Here is a 27,428-nt window from a genome sequence, read left to right on the forward strand (position 1 = left end):
GAACGTGAAACCGTTCGTTGCTTACACATTGTTCTTGAGATTGCATATATATATATATATATATATATATATATATGTAGTGATGGAATGTATAGATATAATACTGCTTCTTGGCAACAATAATGTAAGAATGTTGCGCGCAGAATATATGTTTGAAGACTAGATGCCTTAGGCCAATGAAGATCAAATGGTTTCCTTCAACATTTTTTACTGTTATGTCCGCTGTTGAAAGCCTCGTGGTTGTGGATATTATTAGAGGCCCATTCGCCTCTTCAAGCCCTTAACAAATTGGGCCAAAATATTAGCCAAATGGGCCGCTTCAATCCAGTGTTTTTTTTGGGGGGTTGGTAAATTAGGGTTCAATGCCCTCTATCAAAAATACTTTCACTGTTTTACAGTTCATGTAGCAGCTTCACCTTCTAGTTTTTTTATAACTAAATGAGCAACTTGAACTCAATCTAAACCTAAAGTGAAAGCAGCAGGGACAGCATAATCTATGAACAGTTGCTAATGTTTAAGCAGAATCTATGAACAGTTGCTAGACCCGACCTAGCTCTATTTCGCAATTCAGATAAATTAATGTATGTATATATTCGTGTGTTACAACTGGTGCGGTAACTGTTAGCACAAGTGGGACGGTGTGGGTTCAAGTCTTTTGGGTGTTTTCATTATCGCAACTTACAAGATGTGTCATTGCTCAATCCAGCGTGTGCGAATGTTGCACCCTATGTTTACCATGTAATTAGGTGAGAAATTTCTACACGCGCATGCCTAACGACCCGAATTTAGACTTATATTATATGTCCAAAGTGCAAACTATATGGTTAAAATTATTGGATATTACTCAGGCAATATTGTCAATGATAAGTTCAACCAATTTTAATTGAAATAATATATCTATGTATCCTCATGCATGTGGTCTCTTATAAATATCTCTAAAATTACGATGAAGACTATTTGCACCTCGCACTTAATTAAGTATGTCCCGTTAACCTTTCAAAAATCCGCATCTATTTGCACTCCACTTGACCCTACCAAATTCCCCAAGTCTTCCCTCCTCCTTCTTCCCTAACCTAAAGCTACTCACTCGCATAGTCGCAGTTTAGGTAGGATTTGTTTAGAATGAGATGTACTTAATTAAGTGAGGGGTGTAAATAGTTCGCATCAAAATAAAATGCCAAATCGATCGTTCTATACAGACTCTTTCAAATATAAATATCCATCCATGGACCCCAACCATGGACAAGTGAGTGAGCATCTTACCAACAAGTAATTATGAGTACTTTAGCTTAGAATATTAATGGGTAAGGATAAATTAGCCCAACAAATGCATTTAATGTAAATTGGAAGCATTAACATGTGTTGGCAATTCTCCAAGTCCCATCCATTGTTTCATGTTATGTTATTAATTTGTTCCAAAGGAAATAGTAAAAATTATTTACATGGATAATTGTTTAACAAAGATAGTTAATTAATTAAATAGTAATTTGAGAGATGTGTAGCTTTCATGTGTATTTAATGTAATATTTATTGGTTTTGTTTGTTCCCCCCCTTACTTACCTACCCATGACGTGCAATTGACATGACCAATACGTATCTTCCTTTCACGCAACTAAATATATTTATAGTTGGAAAGTCATTCTCTTTCTTTTTATAAAAATTGCATGATCACTATCTTTTTTATAGTCTAATCACTCACTAAATATCCTCCATTATACTTGCATGTCATTCTTGGGATTTGTACAACTAGCGTCTTACTCGTGCATTTTTGCTTTTTTACTTCCAAAGAATTATCCGCTCTAGGATATTATTACGGGTGTTCCACTTGAACCCAGAATCTCTTTAGTTTGAAAAAATGAATGTCCAAGTGACCAACTTACCAATCAGCCTAAAGAGTAACTTGGGTACTCATTTTCCCATCACCGAGAGGTCATGAGTTTTAGTGGGAGAGGAGGGATCATTTCCTGAAATATATCCCTAAGAGAAGGATATGAACGCCCGTAGAGTACTTCAAAGCGGAGAAAAAACCTCGACATAAAAATAGCATCCACAATACTCGTGATATATAAGGTTATATATGTTTATGATAAGCAAGAATTAGGTTTGTTCATGCATGTGTGGCAGTAGCCAAATTGCATATTTTAGTTTCATAAAACTTGGCCATTAATTACTATAATTACAAAGTCATTAATAAACAATCCAAATTCTCAAGATTAACTGGTATGGATTATGCTTACTCATTCTAAAGACTCTGCAAAATAATATTCATATTATTTACAAGAAGGTCTTAAAAAACATGCATTATGTTTTTTTTATAAAACTTGTTCATGCATGTGTGTACGTATTAGTATTGTACTCATTAATTATGAAGGTTCCTAGTTAAACCCAATTTAAACGGATCGAGGATAGATTCAATGTTGAAAAACACTGGACCCGACTAGTGGAGACCTCTTAGCCATACTATGACATGCATGGACAAATTCCATTTAAAATTTTTTTTTCTAATAATAAAATTTTATTTTCCTCAAAAATCTCTACCCCTTGGGGTTACGCATTTATCTCAAATTATTACAAGAGTTTTAATAATAACCAACTCACATCAATAATATCTTATCATACGGTGGGGGCTCCGCCTCGCACCCCGACCTCTACTAACAGTATCGAAACAAACAAATGTAATCACGATGAGACATTTCCTTAGAGTTTTTAGGTATTAACTAATTCTTCTAAGATAGTCAGTGTTTAAATAATATACACATTTATCTCAAAGTTTTACAAGAGTTTTAAACTTTATTTTCTTTAAAATTTCCCTTCATCCACCCATACACAACATTAGTTTTCAAATTTTTCACTAAACATTTTGAAATTCTAGACAAATAGGAAGTTCAAAAGTGTGACAATTACCCTCATCCCTGTGTCATGCGTGAGTCCAAAATTTCTGTTCATGATGTTGATACGACTAAATAGTCTAAAAGGCATCATCCTGATGAAAAAACATATATATATATATATATATATATATATATATATATATATATATATATATACACATAGAGAGAGAGAGAGAGAGACACACACACACATATATACCTATATGCGCACATGGACTAAAATTGACCACCTTGCAACTTTGATTAAGGAAACTTCAACGTAACTTCCTCTCTTTGGACTCATATATATGAAAAAACAGGAAGTTTGATAAAATTATTACTTGAATTAACTCACAATCATCAAAGTTTAATAATTTCCTTCACGTACAATATATTTTCAAAATCTCTCATTCACAAGTTCTTGTCATAAACAAAATTCAAGAGAAACAGAATCACACATTCTCACCCTCATGTGTCTTAATATAATCTGCAGTGTCAACAGAGCTAAACAAATAAAGACGTCGATTATTATTCTCCACATCAACAGAAAAGAAAGAAAAAAAAAAGCATGATTAGTCAGTCTTGTACACATGATTGAGGACACAAAGGACACAGTAAGTGTACGAAAGTTGGTCTACAAGGAAAATTATTGAGCACTCCATCATAATTGTTTCTGTTGGACTACATTAGTCATTAGCTAGGTCTCTTTTATTGAGTAGAATGGTGAAACTAATCAACTTTACACTATATACTATATGGCATGTGTGGTAGTGGTACCTTAGATTGCCTTTTTCTATATGAAGTATAAAGGAGATGAGAAGTTGCATACTAAAATTGTATTGCAGTTATGTGTAATATATTTTACGTACAAATTTTGTACATTTATTAGTGATTCGAGTCAATGATTTGGATAACTTGTTAATCTAAATTCCAACATATATACATGATACATGTCGGATGAAGTAACTCTGCAATTCGATAGAGTGTGAAATTTGCATTTAACGGTGTACGAATAATCTGATAGAGTGATGTGACACACCTCTCAAGTCGTTGGATGTAAATTTTAAATTCTGATATATTGGAGCCCCAAATCCGTACATTTTGAGGGCATGCATTTTCATGTGCAAATTAATTAATCATTTTGTATGTCACATGAAGCTTCCAAGAAAGAAAGAATGTATCCCAAAATTGCCAAAACAAAAAAAAGACACGTAATACAAAATGAGAGGTGAATAGCCTTTACACTAAGAGACAAAGCTCAAAATTTATTGAAAGCAATTATTTCTTATTTACAACCCTAGGTACCTTTGAAGGCCATTCTTTCATATTATATAAGCAACCGCTCTTCTCTCCTTCACTCACTCACTCTCTCTTCAACATATATATGTTCACACATGTCTCATAAACTTTCATTTTCACTTTCACTCTATACATAGTACTCCCCCCTCCCTCCCCCTCCTTTTTCTTGTATATTTTGCTTTATAAGCAAACAATATCAACACTTATTACTCTCTCTTTCTTTGGCATTCAACATCAACCATGGATTTTGATTTTGGAGCTGAATTCCAAGACAATTTCCCGTCGATGATGGCGCGGTTGGGGGCAGAAGGATTCATTCTCGAGCTTTGCAGCGGGTTCCGGCTGCTTATGGATGCTAGTAAGGGACTGATCACTTTCGAGAGCTTGAAGAGGAATTGTTTGATATTAGGTTTGCATGATATTGGAGATGATGAGATTGTGTGCATGTTGATGGAAGGTGATTTGGATGGAGATGGTGCCTTGAGTCAGATGGAGTTTTGTATTCTCATGTTTAGGTTAAGTCCTGGTTTGAATTTTGATGGATCCAAGCAACAGTACTGGATGGAATAATCTAATAAAAAAATGACAGAGATCCCAAATTTTTAATGCCCCTTATGTCTCAAATATGACGTGTCAAGTAATGAGTGAATTTGTGAGAGTACTTTGAGTTTATGTTGAAAATAAAGTGACACATCATATTTGGGACACTTGGGATACTAAATTTTTGGATGTAGATCACAATAATGTTCTGTCGATTAATTAATTTAGGTAATCCTAATTTTCCATGTCTATAGTCTATATGTGTGTTTTTTTTTTTCTCTCTTTTATCATAGATGCAATAATAAATGTACTTCAAATCATCAAAAATAATTTTCCTTGTCTATTTGTATGTGTGTTTTTTTTGGCTTCAAATATAACTAAATGCATTCTATTGTAAATATAACTAGTACGAGCTATCTGTCAAGACTTATAGTCCCATAATGGATTGCATAACTCAAGTAAACTAGTATAAACAAAGATCAAACTCCTCTCACACAAATGACGCGTTTTCTTGACCTAATTATTTTGGATACAACCTAACTAGTAGAAAAAATGTGTGGACTTTGGCGCAGAATGAACAATATCATATTGATGTGTTTCGGATCGATTTTCTAACACTATCTAGATCAAGGGTGTATGAAGATTAAGCCCATGAATTTCCTCAATTCCTCTCATAAAATTTCAAATATGGCTTTTTGAAAAAAGTTAAATTCTTAAAAAAAAAAATTTGTCACTTCCTTACTCTTTTATTTTCCTGAAATTGAGAAAATTGTCCTTGGGAAAAGCTTCACAAATTTTGTGGGAGAGAAGCTTCTGAAAAATTGTTGAAGTTTGGAAATTACTCTATATTTGGTTGTTTTTTGAACTTTCTTTTCACATTTTATATATGCTTACACTTAGGCAGATTTAGTTAAACAAGTAGAAAATGATTTGGGGCAATACAACAGAGAAAAGTTAGTACTGTTAATTAAAATTATGAATTTAGTCAACATGCATGTTTGATTGCTATTTTTGTTAGGTATATAGTCTAACATTGTGATCATATTAATCATGAAAAATTATGAATTTAGTCAGCATGCATGTTTGATTGTTATTTTTGTTAGGTATATAGTCTATCATTGTGATCATATTAATCACCCATATTGTCACATCTTAGGGCAGCTCTATCAGTCACGGTTAAAGTAAAACCATCCTCTTTATCTTTTTTAACGGGATACAAAATACTTTTACTCCCCATCAGTTCCGTTATATTAGCGGAATTACAATTGTCGGTAGATCCTCTACTAATATTTTATTATTAAAAGATTCACACCTTTTGATATTAAATTGTCTATTATAATAATTCTCAAATCATTTTTTATTGTGTTACGTTATATTTGGCATAACATGTTTGATTAACAATTTTAGTCAGTGTCATGAATTAATTAAGAAAGGCTATTCAAGCTCAACTAGTTCGTATATATTGATAGATCCTTAGTATATATAATTTTAAATGTCTAAGTTATAAGCATAATTATGCACTGAAAGGAAACAGTATATTTGAAAATGAAGTCTTAAAATGAGTATCTAATCGGTTCCAATATTTGCTACACACACACACATATATATATATATATATATGAATTCTCCTATGAAGTCCTAAAATGAGTTCCTAATTTTTAGGTTCAAAATATTTTTTTTAAATTTGAAAAACATATATTTATATTTTTGATCGGTCTTACGAACTCAATGGCATATTATTTGTTTGAAACAAAAATCAAATACATCCTCAAATGTATATGAAATATCTTTTGTTTTTTATCCAACGATTTATAATTATTGTGCACTTTTCATGTTGAATTTGATTTTAGTTTCGAACAAAAAAATATCGTTGGGTTCGTTATAAGACCGATCAAAATATAATTATATGTTTTTCTAAATTTTTAAAAAAGTGTTTTGAACCCTAAAAATTAAGACTTCTCATTTTAAGACCTCAAATTAGGATCTCATAGAATCCCATTACTAGTTCAAACAGAACAAACTTTATGGGACACAAAAGGCGGGGGGGGGGGGGGGGGGGGGGGGAGTCAGGCAACGCGACCAACAATGGCCCCAGCAAATTTGAGTGGAAATTAGAACAAAAGGCAGCAGGGGAGCCCGTTTGTCATTAATAATGTGCAACACTACGAGGGAGGGATCAAGGACACAAAGAACGCAGATAAATGATTTGACATCATGGAAGTAAGGTTATTTATATATATATATATATATATATATATCGTATATTTAGGAATTACATATATAATTCATGTAGGAGAACACACAATTTACAAAGTTAGCTAGACATCATATCTTAGAAGATTCAGCAACACGTGAATCAGAAGCTAAATGATCTGCCATCAACTTTTTGAGGGCTCTAGGTTCATACAAGAGCGGGTGAATTATGTCCCTAAATTTCAAATAAAAACCCTTAGTTCACTTTGAAACAAAAACGCATCAATTAGCACATGCAACACAAGCAAAAGTTGGTCTGTAATTGGTCCATGGCTAATTTCCCAACTCTTACACAAGGTTTCAAGATCACTTTCAACTAGAGTTTTACAAGCTTAACCTCAAACTTTACACCTCACAAGGTATTTGTCCAACAAAGAAACTTTTACAAAGTGTTTGGGTACAAAGGTTCACTCAAAGTTAGTACTAGCTCAGCTAATGGGAATGAGGAACACTCAAATCACTCACAAATGTCTCACGGTTATAATAGAACAAAAAACATTTCATGCATTTTTCTAGTTGCATTTGATTTTTTGTTTCAAACAAAACTATATCGTTGGGTTCATAAAACCGAACAAAATACAAATATAATTTTTCCGTCTGTGTAACTTTAATGTCTAAGCATAATTATGCACCGAATGGAAACAATATTATATATATATATATATATATATGTAGCAAATATTGGAACCGATTATTAGTTAAAACAGAAGAAGCTTTATGGGACACAACATAGAAAGAAAAAGTTAGGCAACGCGACCAACGATGGCCCTAGCAAATTTGAGTGGAAATTAGAACAAAAGACAACACCTGAGCCCGTTTGTCATTAATAATGTGCAACATTGCGAGGGAGGGATGGAGGGTGGGAGGAGACAAAGAACGCACACAAAAATGATTTGACACCATTGTAGTAAGGTTATATATATATATATATATATATATATATATATATCTTATCTTTAGGAATTACATATATAATTCATGTAGGAGCACACACAATTTACAAAGTAAGCTAGACTCCATATCTTAGAAGTTTCAACAACACGTGAATCAGAAGCTAAATGATCTCTCATCAACTTTTTGAGCGACCTAGACTGACATAAAAGCGGCCGAGCGGGGTGAATTATGTTTCCAAATTCCCAATCGGAATCTTTAACTCAATTTAAAACAGATATGCACCAATTAACCACAACACAAGCAAAAGTTGGTCTCTAATTGGTCCACCTAATTCAATATTCTCAAGCAAGATGGTTAATGTGATACAATATAGGTGAAACACAATCCAAGGCAATCCAATATACTTGATAATGGCCTAGAATGCAACTAAATCACCAAAAATGTATTTGCACTCAATCCACCTATATATATATGCGCTATATGCCACGGATACAATATGAGTTGTTTCTAGGGTAACAAAGTTTTCACCAATTTGAGTCGAAGGATGATGTGCAAGGTACATATGTCAATCAAGCTAGATAAAACATGAGGCAAATTGATGGTGAAGCCTAGATGTGATTTTCGGATAGAAGCAATGAATGATTGTAGCTTGAAATATTGATAAGCCCTTGAGAGCAAATAGGTAAGATTTCTTTGCAATGCCTTCTCCAACTTTGGGAGGAGGGAGATCCCTTCCATTTGATTCAAAGATCTCTTAATTTCTTGACCATTGGATCGCCTCCGACTCTTGATCTTGGCCTTCCAAACCAGCAGCCCATCTTGACCGTTGGATGAAATGTTCAAACAAATCCAAGCGCCATATGTGGTAGCCTTTAGCCCTCTTTTGTCTCCGAGAAATATCTTTGCAAGCAATGGGTTGTTATGAGAGAGCTCAACCCTTGGATCAAAGTCACCCTTCAATCTTGACCCTCCTACACAGCAGCCAATCTCATCCATTTCATCAAAAATGTCTTTAAATTTCATCCCTTGATGAGGTAACCGTTGGCACCAAAAATAGCTTCAAAATCTCTCTTGTTTGGTGGCTTCAAATATCTCTTCAATGCAGCTCAAGTCTTTTCTCAAAGGATGCCAAACATGACCTACACCATTTTAGACAAGAAGCACAAATTTGCAGCTCAAAATAATTCAGCCCTAAGGCTCATTTCAATCAACTTGAATAATGTCTTTCTTAGTGGATAATTGCGTGAACGCAAGCACACCGTAGGACTCCAAGCCCATTTTTGGGTTGATATGTATCGAGCACTCTCCAAATGATCAGTTTGTAGACTTCATATGACGATCAAAAGATTTAACCTACAAAGAAATAGGAGGGTGAAACTCCTCAATTTGTATGTAAACTCAAAAGAGTTTCATTGAAATGCACTTAGGTTAATGTCTTGGATATATTTTAGTTCAAGAATCACATCAATCAGAATTCATATGAATATAGATATCTCATTTGGAATTAGGTGTACACAAACTGATTTATGGACAGATTTGAGTACCCGAAAATGAACAACTGCAAAATCACTTAATTCGGTTAAAACATGATTAATCATGATTGAAAATTGATATAATGATGGTTTGGAGCTAGTTATAAACGAGGGAGCAATAAATATCAGCAGATATTATTTTCTTTTCTTTTTCATGCAATGAAATGAAGCTGCATGGCCGCGTGGAGCGATCTGGTCTTATGGTGCCACATGGATCAATCTCAGGAGGCCATCCTTGGCGAAGTAGCCGTCTGGTCTTGACATGTAAAACTCAACTCTTGATTCCTTGATGTCTTTTCTTCTCTCTTTCGGTTTTCAATATAAGATAATGGGCCAAAGCCCAAATAAATGAATTGATGGGCCGTGACTGCTATCCAATCGCTTTTGGAGCTTCTAGAGCCGGCCCATTGGGCCAGTTTGTTTTCTCTTTTGCAAGTATGATATATTTATACTATAATATATATGTTTGATTGGGGTGTTCTGGATGTGGGGCTCAATTCTTCACCATCTGCTTCATTCCTTTTTGTAAATTCTATCCAAAGCCAGGCTTGATACAGAGAACCCTCTATCTCATCACATTCCTCTCTCTCTCTCATCCACATATTCTCTCACTAGGTGGTTCATCCACTGCCCAAATCCTGATTTCCCCTCATGTTGCCCATATGCCACGTAGGACTCTTCACGTGACCACCTCCACCTCATCGTACCCGCAATTTTTAAAAAAAAAATTAAAACAAAGCCCACTTATCTCCACCCAACTAGGGCCCATCAGGAGTTTAATCAATTAATTACATGAAACAAAGTCTTTGGATAGGAGTGACTGTCGGTTCCCCATGCCACGTAGGAGAAACAATCAAGCAATCAGGTGGCCTTCACGTGGCTCCAGTATCAACTTTTGGTCTACATTTGTCCACGTAGGACGGTTGTGTGGTCTGGTCACGGGTCAGCACTAAATTCTCTCTCTCTTTCTTTCTCACTCCAGGAAAAAAAAATATCTTGGGTGGTCAAAAACAACAAGTACAGATTCTCATTGCAGGGTAGAGAAGAAAGATAGTACAATACGCTTATTATATACGTGACACGTGTCGTTAAATTAGCAAATGAAAGTGTCAAACGTACAACTAAAACCACACAAAAGCAATCGCCTACGAACACCTGTAGCAATACCAACAAAGATATTTGAATATCAAGCAATAGAAATCAGCCACGTCAGTTAATGGTGGGCCAAGCCAGTACCTGACTAGGTACACCGTACGAGGGGAAGAAGTTGTTACAGTTTTGTGGAGAAGCCACAAAACTTGAAGAAACCGGTAAGATTCTTTTTACTCATCGACGAAATGACCGAAATGACCTTTTCTTTTGTACGGTCAAGCAGTGGAAGCTGGTTTTTTTGAAAAATAAATATCGCGTAACGAGATGCGAGAAATTAGGGTTGTTTTTACATAAATCACTCTGCGGCTTCTGTTTTCTCAATTTCTCCTATAGAGCTTGAGAGAGATGAAAGGGTGCGAGCTTTGTGGTAGAGCAGCGAGAATGTACTGTGAGTCGGACTCGGCGAGTCTGTGCTGGGACTGCGATGAGAAGGTTCACGGTGCGAATTTTCTGGTGGCGAAGCATTGCCGGACTCTGCTTTGTCAGGTCTGTCAATCCTCCACTCCATGGAAAGCCTCTGGATCTAAGCTTGGCCAGGCGGTGTCAGTCTGCGAGAGCTGTATTGTTAATAAAAATCGGCGAGAGCGAGAAGGTTCCAGTGAGGGAACTGGTGAGAGCCAGAGACCTAGCGATCCTGAATCGGCGGATGAGGACGATGAAACAGACGAATCTGATTTTGATCACAGTGATGAGGAGGACGAGGAGGAAGAGGATGAAGACGGTGAGAATCAGGTGGTACCGTGGTCCGATGAAACGCCGCCGCCGCCTGCTGTAGTCAGTTCGTCGAGTAGTGAAGGGGATATTTCGAGCGGATTTGTTGGAAATGGTTCGGGAATGAAGCGTAGAAGAGATAAGACCGATCTTGATGCTGAAGTACGTTAGTTAATTCTTTTTTTCTTCACTATGTATGCTATGTAATCGGTGGATCTGTCATTCTGTCCGTTTTCTTTGTTCGATCGTTTGATCTTCAATTTTTTCTGTTTCTTTTCCTCTGTTTTCTCATCATCCAAACAGACACTGACACTGTTTATATCTCACCAAATGCAGGATGAGCTTGGGTATTCATCATCTCAAGAAGGATACGGTGGGGAAAGTGGTCAGTTGCAGTGTAAATCGACGGCTATAATGAAGCGAATTCGAAGAGATGAGGTCACTGGCGGTGACAGTACGTCGGAGACGGTGGTCAGGATCTGCGGCATGAGCAGAGATCAGGGCCGTTGATTTCTGAGTTACTAACTCCATTTTTTTTTTCAATTACTAATCTTGTGTTTGTCTCTAATTAATCCTAATTTTTGTTGAAAAGGATGTGTAAATAACAACAAAATTGTTATATATCTTCCTCTTCATCTTTGTAGTCTATACTCTATATTGTATTTCATTCCAAGTTGTCTTGTATTTATTTTTTAACGGAGAACGATCTCAGTAAAACATTCGATATGAATCTAAACTCATATTGCAACACTCACACGTACAGGAGTTTCTCAGCCAATTCTGATATTTTCTTCAAACCACGTCATCTCTAGTTTGGATAAAAACTACATTGTTCAAACTTTCTCCATCAAAACTACTACAAGTTCACATCGAATTCAACCAATGGCATAGTTTGTGTAGGGCTTTGGTGGGAGGAAGCGGTTAGTTTAAGAGCTCTATCATGTTTGATTATGGTTTGTTTCTTTTGGTTACTAGATTGGCTTGATGCTCGTGGTCCTATTTGCTAATTGGAATCGTTTTTTTGGTAAACGGAAAGAATTAAGGCCGTGTTTGATTTTAATGTACTGCAATTGTATTTGTAATCAAAACACTAAGTTTTGACATGCATCGCGATTACAAATTTTATAATATATGTCAAGTATTCCTAATGTGATTACTAAAAATAAAAAATTAAAATTAAAATTAAACCGAACAATTATCATGAAATATGTATACAATTATCATTTTCATACAAGGGTAACCAATCGGGCCCCAAGTTCACAACCAGTGCACCATGCTAATTGAGAGTACCACCACTAAACTATGCATTGGTTTCATAACCATCTAGTAGGGAGCCCGTATAATACAGAAAATTAGTACAAAATTTTAAATTTTTGCAAATACCATATATAAAAACAATTTTTTAACTATATAGTTTACATATGTTATAGTAATGAAATTACAATATAACATATGTAAACTATATAGTTGAATAGGAAGGTGGACGACCACATGGATTAAGTTCAATAATTCCAATAGGGTTGTAGGGAGACAAATATTGATCACTTTATAAACATATGGATCTTATGGGGTGCACCCTTCTAGTGTTGGATAGGGATGCTAGATTATGAATTGGAGTGTAGAGACAATGAATGATAGAATAGATGTGGAGGGGAAATTTGATGGACCAAATGTTGCCACCGAAAAAAATTGTGGTGCTGTGTACCACTACCCATCGCCAGGACTAGGACATAGTGGATGGAGGGGAAAAGACTTTTACTAATAGTAGTATCGATGAGATAAGTCAAGTGGTCCCATGGCGTCTCGTACTTTCGGGTCAGTGACATTTTCTGGGTTGATGCAGGGCATGAATTCTTCTCTCCTTTTGGTTTGATTTTAGTTCGTATTTGATTTCTTTATGTTCTTTTGTGTTTCCAAGGGAAAACAGTGATTATGTGCAGGGAAGGACCTAGGGGGTGGCAAAAAAATGGCTTTAGATGGGTTCTAGTCAAACAACATCATGTGTTACGAAATATTTACATGACCCGAAATATCTATTTGAGTGAACCGCGCCTCCAGAGAAAAATGTACAAATCCACCAGTCGATCCCACGTGAAATTATCGATGAGTCACAAACTGGCGAGTCGGAAAAATTCGATCACCTAAACCAGACAGAGTCTTACCACCAGCGGACCCAAGCATAACTGCCCTACTAAAAAAAATTATATTAATACTATAACAAATTGTACCTATATTTTATAAACCCTAAACATTAATAATTAAACCCTAAACCTAAACCCTGAACCTTGGGCATTAATACCTAACTCTTAAAACTCCAATATGTAATTTTTCAAAAAAAGAAAAAGAAAAAATGGAGCTAAAATTGAAGTTAAGATTTGAAGCTCCCCCATCCTAGTCAACTCGATCACAAAGCTAATTCAACACAACTTGTAGTCTCCATTATTTGAAAGGGAAAGCAAGTCCCACCACCACAGTTTACCTAGAAAAGGAGAATTACGATGAACTCATGCTAGCACAACCCAAGAAAATACATGAACTCGCTGAGATCCCTGAAACTGTAGTGAGATACACTACAATGCAGATTAAATTACTACACAAGACCTTCAAGATGCGCAAAAACCTTAACCATGGAAATATGACAAATAGTCTCAGGAGTTTATACAACTACGAAACTGTGGAGAGAACTCTGGAATCAGCCATATTTTGCGGAATACTACACGCCGCGAATATGTGGCAACTCCTGAAGTATCAGCAAAGCCTCGTAACTCGAACAAGTCTACATTGTCTACAATAAAATGCTGCCATAAGAAAGGAACAAGCATCACAACAAAAGCAAGTTGAGCATCATAGAACAAACAACAAAAGAAGGTTTCTGAGCACCGGCAGATTGTATTTCTTAAAGGGAAATTGTCAACATTTATATGGAACTGAGAGGATGAAATTGCACCAATAACGGTACCAAAATGCATAGCTTCTATCAACAGGATGACACAGCTGTTCTCCAAATCCGTCCTATGCATCTGTCATGGACAAATTAAACACAGTGGTTTGTTAGAAGAGACCATCAAATTTAATGTTAAGGCATATTATGTTAATGATGATCCTTTATGTTAACGATGATCCTGAGAATTCTGTTTTATTGGATTTTGGGGAAAACATGAAACTCTTATTAAAAAAATTAAAATCATAATAATTTTAGCACCCGGCTAGTTTGTTAACATCCATTTTTTTTATAGGCAAGTGGGGGAAAGTGGAACTTGAATGGACCCATGACCTCTTTGGGTCAAGGGCCTTACCAAAGGTTGCTTGGCTATTAGGCCAGGAATTACTTCCTTGTTAACATCCAATTGAAATAGAGCGAGTTGTAAATACAATCAATGTTGATCAGATACCTCCGAGGCCAGTCGCATTCAGTAAGCACTCAAAAATTATGATGGAAAAACTTATTCTAACATGCCAAGTTGCAATCAAACACCACCAAAAAAAATCTAGCAATCAACTTCTAGAAGTTTTGACAATCTCGTCATAGTTTCCTAGTAATGAACATATTTCTTCTCTTAACGAGTTACCTTCATTTCTCTACAAAACAACTTGACCCATTACAGCAAGTTCTTCCATATCCTGTATGTCTTTTATAGGATATTAATACAAATATATTCTCACCCACAAACCACAAGCCTCACATTAATAATGCCATAATATGATGGACATTTACAAGAAATAAGTTGCAATTTGCTGACATCTATTCAAATATAGATATTTGTAGAGTACCTTTGATGATAATCGAATACCTCATAGACAGGAATTACTTCAATGATGTAGTAGTCAAACTTATTGAATAAATTTTACTGAAAATAGAGATTGGTTATTGAATTTCTAGTCGAGATTCTAATTTGTGAGATTGCTATGCTTTATGGGTAGACTACAGAATGTCATTTATCAGTAACAAAGGGCTTCCAGATCTCCAAAACCTCCATTAAGATGAGGAAGATGGAGAAATTTGATACATGATTTCCTATGACATTACATAAGATTCCATTAAATGCAACACACAAGCCTTAATCCCCAGAATCTAAAAAAAACAAATGATTCAATCTCAACTGAGAAAGAGCTGTAAAAAACTCAATGCCTTCATACAAGCTAGGATTGACCACCAAACTTACCTCCACTTTGACATCTTTACTGTCCTATTAATTGCAAATCCTCAATCTGCGTTATATTGAACCCCTGACAATTCCATTTATCCTCGTAGATTACATTATCAAGAGAAGTTACAGTACTAATAGTTGAAGAACTTATAATTTCCCAGCAGTCACCAATTAAAAAGAAATTTATTTAACTCAGTTTGAATCGCAACTAAAACCCATATTTCAATAGTCAACATACAATTTGCGTAGACCTATCACAGAGCAAAGTAAGGCAGAACAAACATACCATAGTTACAAGTATATAGGAATTTGCATACACTAACCTTTGCGGTTCAATGCCACATTATCTACCGCCGCATGAGGAACTGGCCTGATCACGGCCTCCTCTTCTCCATCTTCTTTCACAGACAACACGGCCTCTTCAACCGTCGGGCCACCATCTTTATCATCGGGATACCTCACCACCACAACGGGGCACACACAATGATGCACGCAGTAATCACTGACGCTTCCCAACTTCCCGTCACTGCCTCTCATGGCAGCTCCAAACCCTCGGCTCCCCATGATCACAGCGCTTAATCCAAGCCTCTCCACCTCCAAGCATAGCCTCTCCTTCATATCATGATCCTTAACAATGTGGATCTTGTATGGTATCTGCGCTTCCTTCAACGGCCTCGCGAGATCCGCAACCTTGTAAGCAGTGAACGCGTCGAAATCCTCCTCCGTATCTTTCCGAGATGGAGAATTTTGTTGAATATTCCCGTCTTTCTCCGTATGTAATCCGCCGGAGGAAGAGTCTCTGTCATTCTTAGAAGGACTGGAGTGGGAGAGTGGGCCCCAGTCAGCGCCGAAGAGAACGCTCGTAGCCGATACATGTAGGAGGATGACGGCGTCTCCTGGACGGATATAGTGGTCGACAGCCCAGCGAACAGCGTATGCGGACTCGTCGGAGAGGTCAACAGCAACGCCAATCTTGCGGCGGGCGCCGGCAGTTGGGGTAGGGGTAGCACCGGAGTGGTGGTGTTGATGGCGGGGGGAGGAGGGGTGGTGGATCTTGATGTTGGGGAGCTGGGGTTGATCGGAGTCCAGTGTGTGTTGTTGGGGATTCATTGGAGCGAACAGTGAAGATTCTGGAAATGGCGAACGAAGAAGGTAAAGTTGTAGTAGAAGTTTATGGGACCGCCTCCACTTATTAAGTTTTTTGGACCGGACCACATTTAGGCCCAATTTTACCATTTGTGGATTTGGACTGTAACCAAATTTAGGCCCAGTCAGGATTCTTTCAAAACTGAAAACATGATAGAAAAACCCACGAAAATCATGCATGCCGACCCTGAATTAATTATGTCGATTTTTCGATTAGGATTAAGAACTTTAAATGCCTTGTACTTGAATGTTGTACCTTATTAGTTTTTAATTAGCTACCTAAAAGAACTGTATAAACAGCTTTAAAAATATGTTTTGAGGCTTTAACGTACAGAACCGAACCAAAAAATGTCCTTTTTTAATCATCAATCAAATCGTTGTTCGCGATCAAAAATTCGATTTTATTATCAATCCAATGGAAGTTGATCGTTGAAATCATGATAATTGATAGAAATACAAGATAATATTTGAAACCACTTGATGAGAGTCTAACTAGTTATCTTTCTAAACTTAGGACGTAAAAAAACTCATCCCGAGATTGAGAGTTCAACCCTCCCCAGATTGAGAGTTCCACTCCAAACTAACGTCACCATTTTCATGCAGTTTGCATCTGACCTCGCATCAACTAACCTCTCCGGCAAATTTACGCATGCCTAATCTAGCTCGAGTTTGAGCTTAGTGGGTTGTCCAAAGGGTACGCCCACCAAGTTATTCTCGATTACCCAAAAAAAAACAAAGATAATGTACGTGTTCATCATCGGTGAAAATTGTAATCAATCTTCTACTCCATATAAAAGTTACTGCTGACAATTGAATGAATTATGTATTGAAATGTACTATGCACATAATGGGATACATGACTGCAAAATTTTGATCTGCTTATAAATCTAGCCGAGGCTTTGCATAAGCTACACTCAAAGGAAGTACAAAGGACGCACACAGCATCCATTTTCCGGGAGCTACAAGGCGCACCCTTCGCATTTCTACGTCAACCGCCACTTCTGACAAGGCGATTCTTATTCGCTGCAACACATAAAGAGGAAAAAAAGATTACGACAGACTAACGATCAGCATAGGAACGAAAAATAAAGCAAGCAACTGGGTATCTAATCATCAGAGACATTAAATCGAATTCTTGCAATGTATTAGCATCAGACCTCATGAAAATCGAATTCTGGATCTTGAGCTTTGGAGAATCCATAAACATGGATCCTTGGCAAGGTGAATTCTCCACTCTTGGGTTTATCTCTGTATATTCCCTTGAAAGCATCTGTAACAAAGGTAACAAATGTGAAAGCACTCGTTAGAGAGAGAGAGAGGTGGGGAGAAAAAATTGCAGAACGGTAATTGTCAAATATATTATTTACAGAAACTATCTAACAGATTTCAGTTTACAATGGCAAGTAAAGGTTATCCATAAAAGCTACAATAGCCTTTTAGGACCTTTTGTATTAGAAGGCATAACATGAACCCCAGCAAAACCTTGATCTGTTAGCATATCATAAACTGATAAACATAACCAATCATTTTGAGGCTAGGAACTTAACAACACTATAAGACCTGCGTTAGTAACTAATTTCCAGAGGCCCTCTTCCATATTAACTTCTAAGAAATACAAGCCACCTTCAACCTAGCGATGGGATGGGGGAAGGATGGAGACCAGATCTTCTCGTATCGTGCCCTGTTCCCAGTGGGGAGAAATATTCCATTACTCATTCCGCACGTCTAGTATTATCCCATAAAAAATATAGGGCTGGAAGTGGCAGGACAGAACACGAATGATTTGCAAGGTGGCCACAAATAGTGAATTTTAATTAAATTCTCTTATGGTTCAGGTACTGATCCACAATTACTTGATGATGATGATGGTGATGATAACAACCAGGGAAGAATTAAGAAGCAATGATGGCATTTTTTTTCTTCATGTTACTAGGACAATCTATTCAATGCTAATATTAGATAGAAAGAAATTTGCTAATGGATCACAACTCACAAGACACTTTCCGTTTTCTTTTTTGATTGTAAGGGAACCTACAGACACTTGAAATACTAGGATGTGTTAGAACATATCAACTTTAAACCTCGACTGATTCTGAACCCAACGAAGGAGGAAGTGCTCATGCCAAGCCCTTTATGGCTCAGTTTTTAACAAATGATTTATACCCAACAAATTAGGCATAGAACAGAGCATAGCAGGATTAGTACTCACTAACCAAACTATTTCTACCCCTGCTTTTTCTTAATGCAAAAAAAAAAAAAAATCGGGTTTACTAAAACCTATATTGAAATATCGTTCCACAACCACAGAGACAAAATCTTTGACAATAAGAGAGAACATTTAACAATTCTCCCCACAATAGAGGCAATCCCCAGCCATCATCAACCAGAAAAATGAATTGAGAAAGTTATTCAAATGATTAATCCAACTATAAGTCACACACACCAATTATCATAAATTCCTAGACACCATTAATGCAACCCTATGCACAAGTCCTTGAACAACTCGAGCAACCTTAAAAAAACCCTTCTAAAAGAAGAGCAACTGTATAGAAATAACCAAATCACACAAGCAACTATAAACAATTCTGAAGTTTACTTGCAAGATAGACATACCTAGAGATTCTGCTGCATCATTTGGTAAATTCATAACCACCTGGGTAATGGATTGCGCTTTCTCGCTTGCAAACATCGCATGAATGAACCTCCTCCCATCCATGTTAAAGACCTAAAAGGACGTACAATATCCTCAAGAGAGAGGGCGTCAGAATAAAACTACTATTGCAAGATTTCCTGTGCAAATATCGATAAATGCCACAGTATTATGTGAGAGATTGTAAAACAAACTGAATTGAGAGTTTCTAGTAAGGTTAAAAACGCAAAAGTAACCAACTCCCATGCACAAGGCTCACACAGTGATCACTAGCGTATGCCTAATCCCCACATAATGACAAGGCTGTTTCGACTTGAACGTATAACCCTTAGGGTGAATCTAGGTAACTCTATGTCTCTACCACTGGAGTACTGGGCCTTGGATGACCCCATTAAAATGGTAGTGTAGTGAAGGAATTATGGACATCAGCTCATGGCAACAATTTTCACCTCACCTATTAAAATCACAAGTTTGTTTGTATAAACTTCCCCCAAGCAAGGGGAAGTGGCAGGCAGAAACATCAACTACAAAAACGAGCATACCTTAATTCTCCTTTCAACCTTGTTGAGGATGCTATTTCTTTCGAGATAATCAACTGCATATGGGTTCAAATCATTGGCATATACTCGTTTCACTATCTTCGCTGCAGCTATAGATATTGGACCAACCCCAGAGAAAACATCACCTGCCAATTGCCAAAAATGCCACAAGCACCTTAATGTTGATATCATATGCCATTATCACTAGCAAGAGCTTTTAACATAATAGATAGCAGGAGAAAGACTGTTTTTCAACAAGAAAAAACTAGATATGAAGAAGTAACTATGTAAAGCTTAGTTACTCAACAGCTATTTTCAAACACTCCACGAGCACTGGAAATGATGAAGACCAACTCTGTGATTACTATTTTACCCATCCCAGATATGGTACAACCAAATAAATATTTATTGGAATTGAAACATAGCCTAGACACATGCTTCAAAAGATCAGATGGTAACTGGTATGACGTATTCATTTATTTTCCTTATTTTCTCTTCTGCTTGGTAATTCTAGGTTCTTAGAAGGAGAACAGCTGTTTGTATTGATGAGGATTTCCAATGTACCTCTAATGTACTGGTCACAAATAACATCACCAGCAAACTAAAATGATAAACATAAAACTCAGAAAACAAATACTTAGCTCCACAGTAGAGTACAACAGTGGAAAGCTTACGATATAAGATGTAGAAGAAGGCAAGAAAAAACATACAAACAATATCATTGGATGTAAAGCCACTCAAGAGTCTTTGTCTTTCTGTCGCGAGCCTTGAATTCCAATACCTGCACAGAATGAGGGGAGAAAACAATAAGTAAGAGCCGCCTTTACTTCATTGTCATTTTCTTCCTTCTTTTTTTTCCTCCATTCTTCTTTTTTCCAATCTTGTTAAATTTCCAGAATCTCATAAAATAATTTTGACCAAGGAAATAAATAGTATAAATTTAAGGAAATTTCTCAACTAGCTCGCAAGCTAATTAGCCTACACTGTTGCCAAATCAACATGAAACCGCAATCCATTCTCAACTAGTGTTGTCACAAGTGATCGGTTCCCAGCTAAAACCTCAAGCTGCATTGTTCTGTAGTCACTATGTATAGCATCAATCTTATTGACAACTGTTTGTATCTTGGGCCTATTTTTATCCAGAACTACCTGTAAGGGAATACAACATTCTATTAAGATAATTTTTAGATAGCTCCAAACATACAGCACTCTATCAGAAACAGTTAAATTGATCATCTATAGGGCTCAGCACCTTTGCTATAAGTTTTTTGAATGGCAAATGTTCATCTCTCAGGTTAAGATGTGCAATGTGTCCGACTGTTTCAAAAGCTGATGGAATTATCAAATTCTTAGGTAGCAAGACCTCCAAGACCTGCTAGACACATAATAATTAAAAATCCCAGTGATTGAGATAGAAAGTATACAAGAAAAAAGGGGTGCCATTTTAAGAGCAACACCTGCACCTCTTACAGAAGACAGTAAAAACACACACAGAGTAGGCAAAGAAATGGCAATGCTTGTGTCTCTAGCAGAGGAAAATAAACCATTGCCAAGACATTCCTCTTTTTTCCCTCCAGTTCTGGGCTTAAAACTTGCAAGTCTGATAAATTTACACGCTGTAATAAAGTACAGGAGTAAAAGTTGAATAAGTAGACAGGATGCAAAACAAGGGTAGCACTTGCGTCCTAACATGGAGGACAATAAACTGTGAGTCTGTGACCTTGACATTCCTCTTTTTCCACTCAATTCTGCGCTTAAACTTGGAAAGTCACCATGATAAATTTACTCATTGTCATAAACATAGAAGTAAAAGTTCGACAAGAAAAACAGAAAGCAAGGAGAAAAGCCCACATGGAAGAGAGATTCACAAACTTCACGACGACCAAAATTAAATAAGTTTTTTTATCTTCCGCACGAGACAAGTACCTCATTCATCTGCCAGTAATCATAAAATAAAGTCAGCTTGCATCTAACGAGCTCAATCGAAGATGAGATACTTCCTCTCTTATATTCATCCAGAATGACCTGAAACATAGGATGAAAATATTTATACATAACATCACCACGAATAGACAGAAAAGGACAAAGTATAGCGATTCAAGATTAAGGCAAAACCAGTACAAATCTTCTCAAAACTCAACTAGGAAAGATACATAAGAGCAAATGGACAATTCTTCTCCTCCACCAATGTTAAAACAAAAGAAATTAGAAAAAAAGGCATGGGACTATTACAATGTATGAAAAGGCCTTAGAATTACCATGTCTGAGAACTAACAAAATGTCATAAACAACTTTGACATTAAAATGGCTAAATTGGAGAAAGGCAGCTAACTTAGGTAACAGCTTTAATGACCCAAGGTACTCTCTTCAGCTTTAAAACTCCACAAAGTTTTTGGTCAAGAACAAGCCCTTATGCCTTGAGAAAGGAGTTTGAAACAAAAGCATTCATGAACTTCCATATTAGTGTGGATGCTTATTGAAAATGTGTTTAGAAGATAATAATCCTACTGGATTCAACAAAAAAAATTAAGCCATCAAGAACCAGCAGCAGTGCTGCATACAATTAAGATTGGAATGCAATGAAGCTACAACTGGAAATAAAGTTCCTCGACACTTTCAAAGAAACTCTTTGTTCCGTCAATAGTAAAGGTGGATTCTAATGAAGTAGCAATATCAACTAAAAATATTTACAAGTTCCCTGTTTCAATCGTTTTTCTACCTAAGAAAATTAAGGGACAATATTGCCAGAATCCTCTCACTGTGAAGACTTAAAACTTGATTATGAATACCAAACTGAGAACAGCAATATACAACCACAATATGCAATTCACAATGCTGCGCGTTCGAAATTCAATTTTGAGTAAAGACCCATCTTAAGGATTGCCAACAAAAAAAATCGCCATAGCAAACCATAAACAGCATCATGCACATAAAGTAGATAATATTGGCAAGGATGTAGAACCCAATGTTAATTCTGCAAGGGTAACCATGATATTTGGTAAACAGCTCACTTTTTCCATCCAATTTCAATTACTCAACTTAACCAACTGGCATGGAAAAACAGAGAGGCACCACACAAAAACCTAAAGCAACACAAAACAAAATGCACAAAGATTTCTGAAACTAAAAAAAAAGCCAAACTCACAGATAGCCACCTTAATAGCCTCTGGCAAGTCTTCCACTCCCTTCCCTGCGTACCTCTCATCTAGAAGCAATAACCTCGTGGGACCACTCCATTTCCTCCTCCCCTTAAACCCTTCACCCAACAAGCCCTTTAGTTCCTCCACTTCCTCATCCACCACTTCCACCGTCCAAATTTCTCTTCTCTCTTTTCCCTTCCTCTTTTCCTCTCCTTCCCCTCCCTTTCCCTTCTTTTTATTCGGTCGAGAAATCCTAGCTAAATGCCTAAACCTAGCATAGCCCCGCGAATTGAACTCCCTCGCCAGCTTATCCCTGTACAAAACCGGACTCAATGCTTCTCCATCACTCTCTGCTCTCCCATAGATCCTTCGATTCAACGAATCTAGACTACTTTCAGTCTCTTCTTCATCAACATTTTTATTCACAACAATCAAACGCTTGATGGGGTCGTCATCCTCGACATCATCTCCGGGTACTCTAGCAATGTTACGAATTCGGGCCCAGTTGAGGAGATGGCCACGTATTCGGCTCTCGAGAGCAGAACAGTCCCTCGCAGGGACTCGAAGCGCCGAGACATCGAAGATTCTAGTGAAGCTATCTTCATCAATTACACCATCACCGTCTTCTTCAACACCATCTTCGTCGAGGTTCTCCTCATGTTGATTTGGAAATTGGGGAGCTGGGATTTTGCCCTTGTGAAGGGATGGTCCATATGACGCCGTGTAAGACAGAGATTGAGCGGAAAAGAGAGAATCTGTGTTGGTGGCAGTGGAGGTGGTCAGTTTTGCGAAGAAGAAGCGATGGGTTGCGGAGAAGAGCGGGAAAGAGAGGAGGAGAGTATTGGGTCTAAGAAGTACTTTGGTGAGCATGGCATGTGTAGCAGCATTTCAGTTCTTGCAAATGGTTGGATTGTATGGTTGAAGGGATAAGGAGGTTTTACCGAGGGTTTAAGCCTCAAAGGGGCTTTATCTTTATTTGGGGTTTATCTTTATTTGTCTATCAATACATTGCAAACCCTTTCACTTTTAGGCAACTTTTTCTTTATCCCACATTTGTGATTCGGTTATGAGAGGCCCAACTAGTAGAAACGGATAAAAGTCATATTCAAATGGATGGAATATTTGTTCCGATACCATGTTAAGTCTAAATACATCAAAATTATATTGTCCGCTCTCCTCTACACTCCTAGGCTCAATTATGCAAGATCTAACTAGTGTAAACATGTACCCAGACACATCAAAATGATAGTCCACTCTAGGACAAATGCTCACATTGATTTGTAATCCGAGATATCTCCAAAGTACTTGAATAACTAAAACTTTACTTATATACCACCCGTTTGATTATGGATAATTTCATTCCTGGTACAGAAGGAACTCAATAAATTAGAAACAAGCTTATCAATCCACAAAATTGTTGAAATGAAAAATGAATCAGAAGTCACTGCCTACAATTCCTATTATCACAGAACCAAAACCAAGCTATATGCATGCACAGAAGGCCTAAACCACAAACTACAAAACTAATTGAATAATCTTATGCGAGTAAAAATCATCACTGTAACAATTTCTTCAGGAAGGCTACAAGCTCCGAATACGGTTTCTTTCCAGCAACCCTTGCATGATAATCTTCTTCTTGTACTGCTCGGAATCAAACTCCGACGCGCCCTCATTTCTCCACTCACTCCTGATACTCCGACGAGGCACGAAGAAAAGCCATGTCGAGGTACAAAAAATGGCACAAACCTTGCCCCAGAAGACCAAAACCACCAGACTCAAAACAACCAAACACAAGCCAAAATTAACACCATAATACCCTTTTCCTTGCTCTTGCACATTATTGATATTGTCCTTCATCTTTCTTTGCTCCGATGAACTTAATCGAAACGACCTGTTTGAGTTGTTTCGATCAGACAAAGATGAACCACACGAAGAACACAAGGTGGTTGAAGTGATCACTGAAGACAAACGTAACGAAGATGATGAATTGGAAATGCTGCTTCTTCCTCCATTAGTGTTGCTTTCTGGGTTGTTTGACATTGAAATTTCTAAAGGCGGTTTTGAATTTTTTACAGTCTTTTCTGACGATTCGGGATGTGAACGATTCAATTTCTCTCTAAGTTTCCTTTTCCTTAACTTCTTGACCTGCCAAAGAAAAATCACAATGTCATTGTCAGCCACATCACTTGATTTTAAAAACTTGTTTGGTTGTGTAGAAAATAAGTAATAACTAGGCCTCAATCAGCATGAATCACGTTTGAAAGAGAGCATTTTTTTCTTTGGATTCTGATTAGTGACGTTTGACTTACCAAAACAGAGTACCAATTTCAACAAAACCATACGAACCACAGAGAATTTTAAGAAATAATAATACAATTAAGCTTACAGAATCAGCTTCTTAATCGGCATTGTGGGAGAAAATCCATGAATCATCGCATAGAATAAAAAATTAGTAACCCAGTTTGTCTAATTTAAGATAAATAATAGAATAAGATTCAAATTTGGAAAGGAAAAAAAAAGACAGGGGAGGAAACAATCATTCATCAAGCAAACAAAATCAATAGAATTCTTAGAAACTAACCAGGGACGCTTCAAAGAGAAGGGCTTTCAACACACGCGAAAAACTCCGGTGACCAAGTCTCTTTTTCCGAGGAGTGGCAGCGTCGGCAGAGGCTGATTTGTTATCCATCGACGGTGATGATGAATCCGGCAATATATTTGTAAAGACCACGCCGCCATCTTTATCTTTCACGGAAATACACTTAAAACCCAGATTTCCGTCGCCGAGTCCGCTATCTGGATTGACTGGACCGTCCATGGTCACCGGTTGAAAGCACAAGAAGAACGCGTTCTTGATCTTCTTCTTCCTCTTCCTCTGAGGGTTCCTCTCGCTTCTCTTCTCTTCTTTGTTGGTTGTTTCTAAATTTGTTGATTGCATCTTTGGTTGTTTATAGAGGGAAAAAAAATTAGCGGTCGTTGAGACAAATGTGCTGTTTAGCAGGTATTTGAGGGAGGTGTTTGTGGGGCGAGAAAATCTTGGAAGAAACCTGAGAAAACGAGGGAAAGTGAATTTAATCAGAGTAGTCTCTGTTTTGGTTGTGTGTTTCGTGTGTTAACGAGGTTTTAATGGGGGAGGAGTGTGTGACGTTTGGTTTCGTTATACCAGATAGAGATATGGACCGTCAATGGCGGGGCTCTCTATGCTCCATTTAGTCTTCTTCGCAAATCACAACTGACAAAAATTGCATTTATAGTGTGATTAATTAATAGTGGGTTGTAATTATGAAGAACTTTAATTTTCATTATGAGGGCTGAACTGGAAATTTGTGCAATTTATGGGTATTCTGATTTTAATAATCCTGCTATTTAGTATTTTTTGAAAAAGATCATAAACGAGATTGTATTAAGTTTACCTAATCCAGAATGATATATGTTCATAATTTTCTCATCCATAAACTTATATAATCTAGGTGGCAAGTTAAATAGACATGCCACATAGATTAAAAAAAAAATTATTAAAGAAGCCACATAGGCATGTCACATTTTTATGTAAGTCTATGGATGTTTATTCTATGGATGTATAGTGCTTCCGTTACCTAATAAATTAGAGAATTAAGCCCTGTAAGACAACCAAAAAGATGGAGTACAACCAAAAGTAGAAGAAAAAGAAAAAAATAAATTGAAAGACACAAAAACAAAGACGATCATTGGTAGATGATATTGTATTACACCGGACATTGTTAGACGACCGTCAAATGATTTCATACTTCACCGGTCTACGATAGGTAACAAAGGCTGAACAAAAAAAAAACCAACACACATATTACAATTCGGATTTACAGTAAGGATCTTGGCTAACCCTTCAACAAGTGAGGCTAATCTCCATCGGATATGAAAATCTTATCACTATAAAATCAACTATATGTCGTCGGAGCACACCATAAAACACCGATGATCAAAGATCCGTGACGGATGGAGAAGATCTATAACTGGAGAAGAGAAACCTTGCAAAATCCTAATTCAACACAAAAACATTAAAAAATTAAACAGATCTAGATTGAGAAATGACATATCAAACTCATGGGAGAAGGAGGAAGAGGTGGGGAGTAGGAGAAGAGCCGTATAATCCTCCCCAATCGATTTTTGAAGATAATATGAGAGTTCAGAGGTTTTTTTTAGAGAGAGGAAGAAAGGACTTTTGGATTTTAGTATTTAGTAAGGGTGTATATGAGATGTGCAAAACGCGCAAACTTGTATCGTTTCATTATTGGTTATAAGAAAATAATATTTTTTTTTAATTCAACTTTTCAAAGTATGGCTAATATCCTAATATTTGCTCAAATGATGTTTACACTAAAATACTTACATTGTCCAATTGAACAAATATTCAATTGAGTAAGAGCAACCACACAATACTAGTGGAATATGCAACTATTTCAACTCCAAAAAACATTCGCCCAAACGTTTTAAATTGATTAATTAATTAATTATTTAGCTGCAAACCTCATAGTAGGGTTTGTATTGCATTTATTTATGTTATATGCTATTATGTGA

General features: G+C 36.8%; 5 protein-coding genes across 8 annotated transcripts; 2 read left to right on the forward strand and 3 right to left on the reverse strand.

Annotated features, from left to right (window-relative positions):
• The first annotated feature begins 4,236 nt into the window (after positions 1-4,236).
• LOC119986200 (calcium-binding protein PBP1-like) lies at positions 4,237-5,054 on the forward strand. Its single transcript, XM_038830762.1, has one exon. The coding sequence runs from the start codon at positions 4,410-4,412 to the stop codon at positions 4,737-4,739; it is 330 nt and encodes a 109-aa protein (XP_038686690.1). The 5' UTR covers positions 4,237-4,409; the 3' UTR covers positions 4,740-5,054.
• A 5,775-nt stretch (positions 5,055-10,829) lies between these two features.
• Positions 10,830-11,899, forward strand: LOC119985990 (zinc finger protein CONSTANS-LIKE 9). The gene is made up of 2 exons (XM_038830499.1): positions 10,830-11,413; positions 11,588-11,899. The coding sequence occupies exons 1-2, from the start codon at positions 10,886-10,888 to the stop codon at positions 11,759-11,761; spliced, it is 702 nt and encodes a 233-aa protein (XP_038686427.1). The 5' UTR covers positions 10,830-10,885; the 3' UTR covers positions 11,762-11,899.
• Positions 11,900-13,667: 1,768 nt separating this feature from the next.
• On the reverse strand, positions 13,668-16,563 carry LOC119984973 (universal stress protein PHOS32-like). Of its 2 annotated transcripts, none has more exons than XM_038829112.1 (3): positions 15,723-16,563; positions 14,211-14,271; positions 13,668-14,036 (listed from the first exon to the last, which is right to left on the reverse strand). In XM_038829112.1, exons 1-2 carry the CDS (start codon positions 16,507-16,509, stop codon positions 14,264-14,266), a joined length of 795 nt encoding a protein of 264 aa, XP_038685040.1. In that variant the 5' UTR covers positions 16,510-16,563; the 3' UTR covers positions 13,668-14,036; positions 14,211-14,263. The 2 variants fall into 2 exon arrangements, with proteins under 2 accessions (XP_038685040.1, XP_038685039.1); XM_038829111.1 differs by having other exon boundaries at positions 13,668-14,049; positions 15,723-16,562.
• A 739-nt stretch (positions 16,564-17,302) lies between these two features.
• Positions 17,303-23,849, reverse strand: LOC119985879 (tRNA (guanine(37)-N1)-methyltransferase 1). 3 transcript variants are annotated; one of them, XM_038830329.1, is made up of 9 exons: positions 22,890-23,847; positions 21,661-21,759; positions 20,987-21,106; positions 20,717-20,883; positions 20,445-20,515; positions 19,738-19,880; positions 19,159-19,270; positions 17,703-17,815; positions 17,303-17,568 (listed from the first exon to the last, which is right to left on the reverse strand). In XM_038830329.1, exons 1-9 carry the CDS (start codon positions 23,742-23,744, stop codon positions 17,425-17,427), a joined length of 1,824 nt encoding a protein of 607 aa, XP_038686257.1. In that variant the 5' UTR covers positions 23,745-23,847; the 3' UTR covers positions 17,303-17,424. The 3 variants fall into 3 exon arrangements, with proteins under 3 accessions (XP_038686257.1, XP_038686258.1, XP_038686259.1); XM_038830330.1 differs by lacking the exon at positions 21,661-21,759 and having other exon boundaries at positions 22,890-23,849; XM_038830331.1 differs by lacking the exon at positions 17,303-17,568 and having other exon boundaries at positions 19,159-19,290; positions 22,890-23,849.
• A 339-nt stretch (positions 23,850-24,188) lies between these two features.
• LOC119985881 lies at positions 24,189-26,070 on the reverse strand. Its single transcript, XM_038830332.1, has 2 exons — positions 25,456-26,070; positions 24,189-25,019 (listed from the first exon to the last, which is right to left on the reverse strand). The coding sequence occupies exons 1-2, from the start codon at positions 25,810-25,812 to the stop codon at positions 24,456-24,458; spliced, it is 921 nt and encodes a 306-aa protein (XP_038686260.1). The 5' UTR covers positions 25,813-26,070; the 3' UTR covers positions 24,189-24,455.
• Positions 26,071-27,428: the final 1,358 nt, after the last annotated feature.

This window comes from Tripterygium wilfordii, chromosome 19 (assembly GCF_013401445.1).
Source record: "Tripterygium wilfordii isolate XIE 37 chromosome 19, ASM1340144v1, whole genome shotgun sequence".
In the NCBI taxonomy this organism is placed as follows: Eukaryota; Viridiplantae; Streptophyta; class Magnoliopsida; order Celastrales; family Celastraceae; genus Tripterygium; species Tripterygium wilfordii.

What these genes read in the sequence shown, in the direction of transcription:
- LOC119986200 (XM_038830762.1), top strand. Translation starts at nt 4,410, where the DNA reads ATGGATTTTGATTTTGGAGCTGAATTCCAAGACAATTTCCCGTCGATG.
- LOC119985990 (XM_038830499.1), top strand. Translation starts at nt 10,886, where the DNA reads ATGAAAGGGTGCGAGCTTTGTGGTAGAGCAGCGAGAATGTACTGTGAG. An exon ending in AGACCGATCTTGATGCTGAA is followed by an intron (nt 11,414 to 11,587) that starts GTACGTTAGTTA and finishes CACCAAATGCAG; the next exon opens with GATGAGCTTGGGTATTCATC.
- LOC119984973 (XM_038829112.1), bottom strand. Translation starts at nt 16,509, where the DNA reads ATGAATCCCCAACAACACACACTGGACTCCGATCAACCCCAGCTCCCC.
- LOC119985879 (XM_038830329.1), bottom strand. Translation starts at nt 23,744, where the DNA reads ATGCTCACCAAAGTACTTCTTAGACCCAATACTCTCCTCCTCTCTTTC. An exon ending in TCAAAAAACTTATAGCAAAG is followed by an intron (nt 20,884 to 20,986) that starts GTGCTGAGCCCT and finishes ATTCCCTTACAG; the next exon opens with GTAGTTCTGGATAAAAATAG. An exon ending in CATGTTGATTTGGCAACAGT is followed by an intron (nt 20,516 to 20,716) that starts GTAGGCTAATTA and finishes CATTCTGTGCAG; the next exon opens with GTATTGGAATTCAAGGCTCG.
- LOC119985881 (XM_038830332.1), bottom strand. Translation starts at nt 25,812, where the DNA reads ATGCAATCAACAAATTTAGAAACAACCAACAAAGAAGAGAAGAGAAGC. An exon ending in TTCTCTTTGAAGCGTCCCTG is followed by an intron (nt 25,020 to 25,455) that starts GTTAGTTTCTAA and finishes TTTCTTTGGCAG; the next exon opens with GTCAAGAAGTTAAGGAAAAG.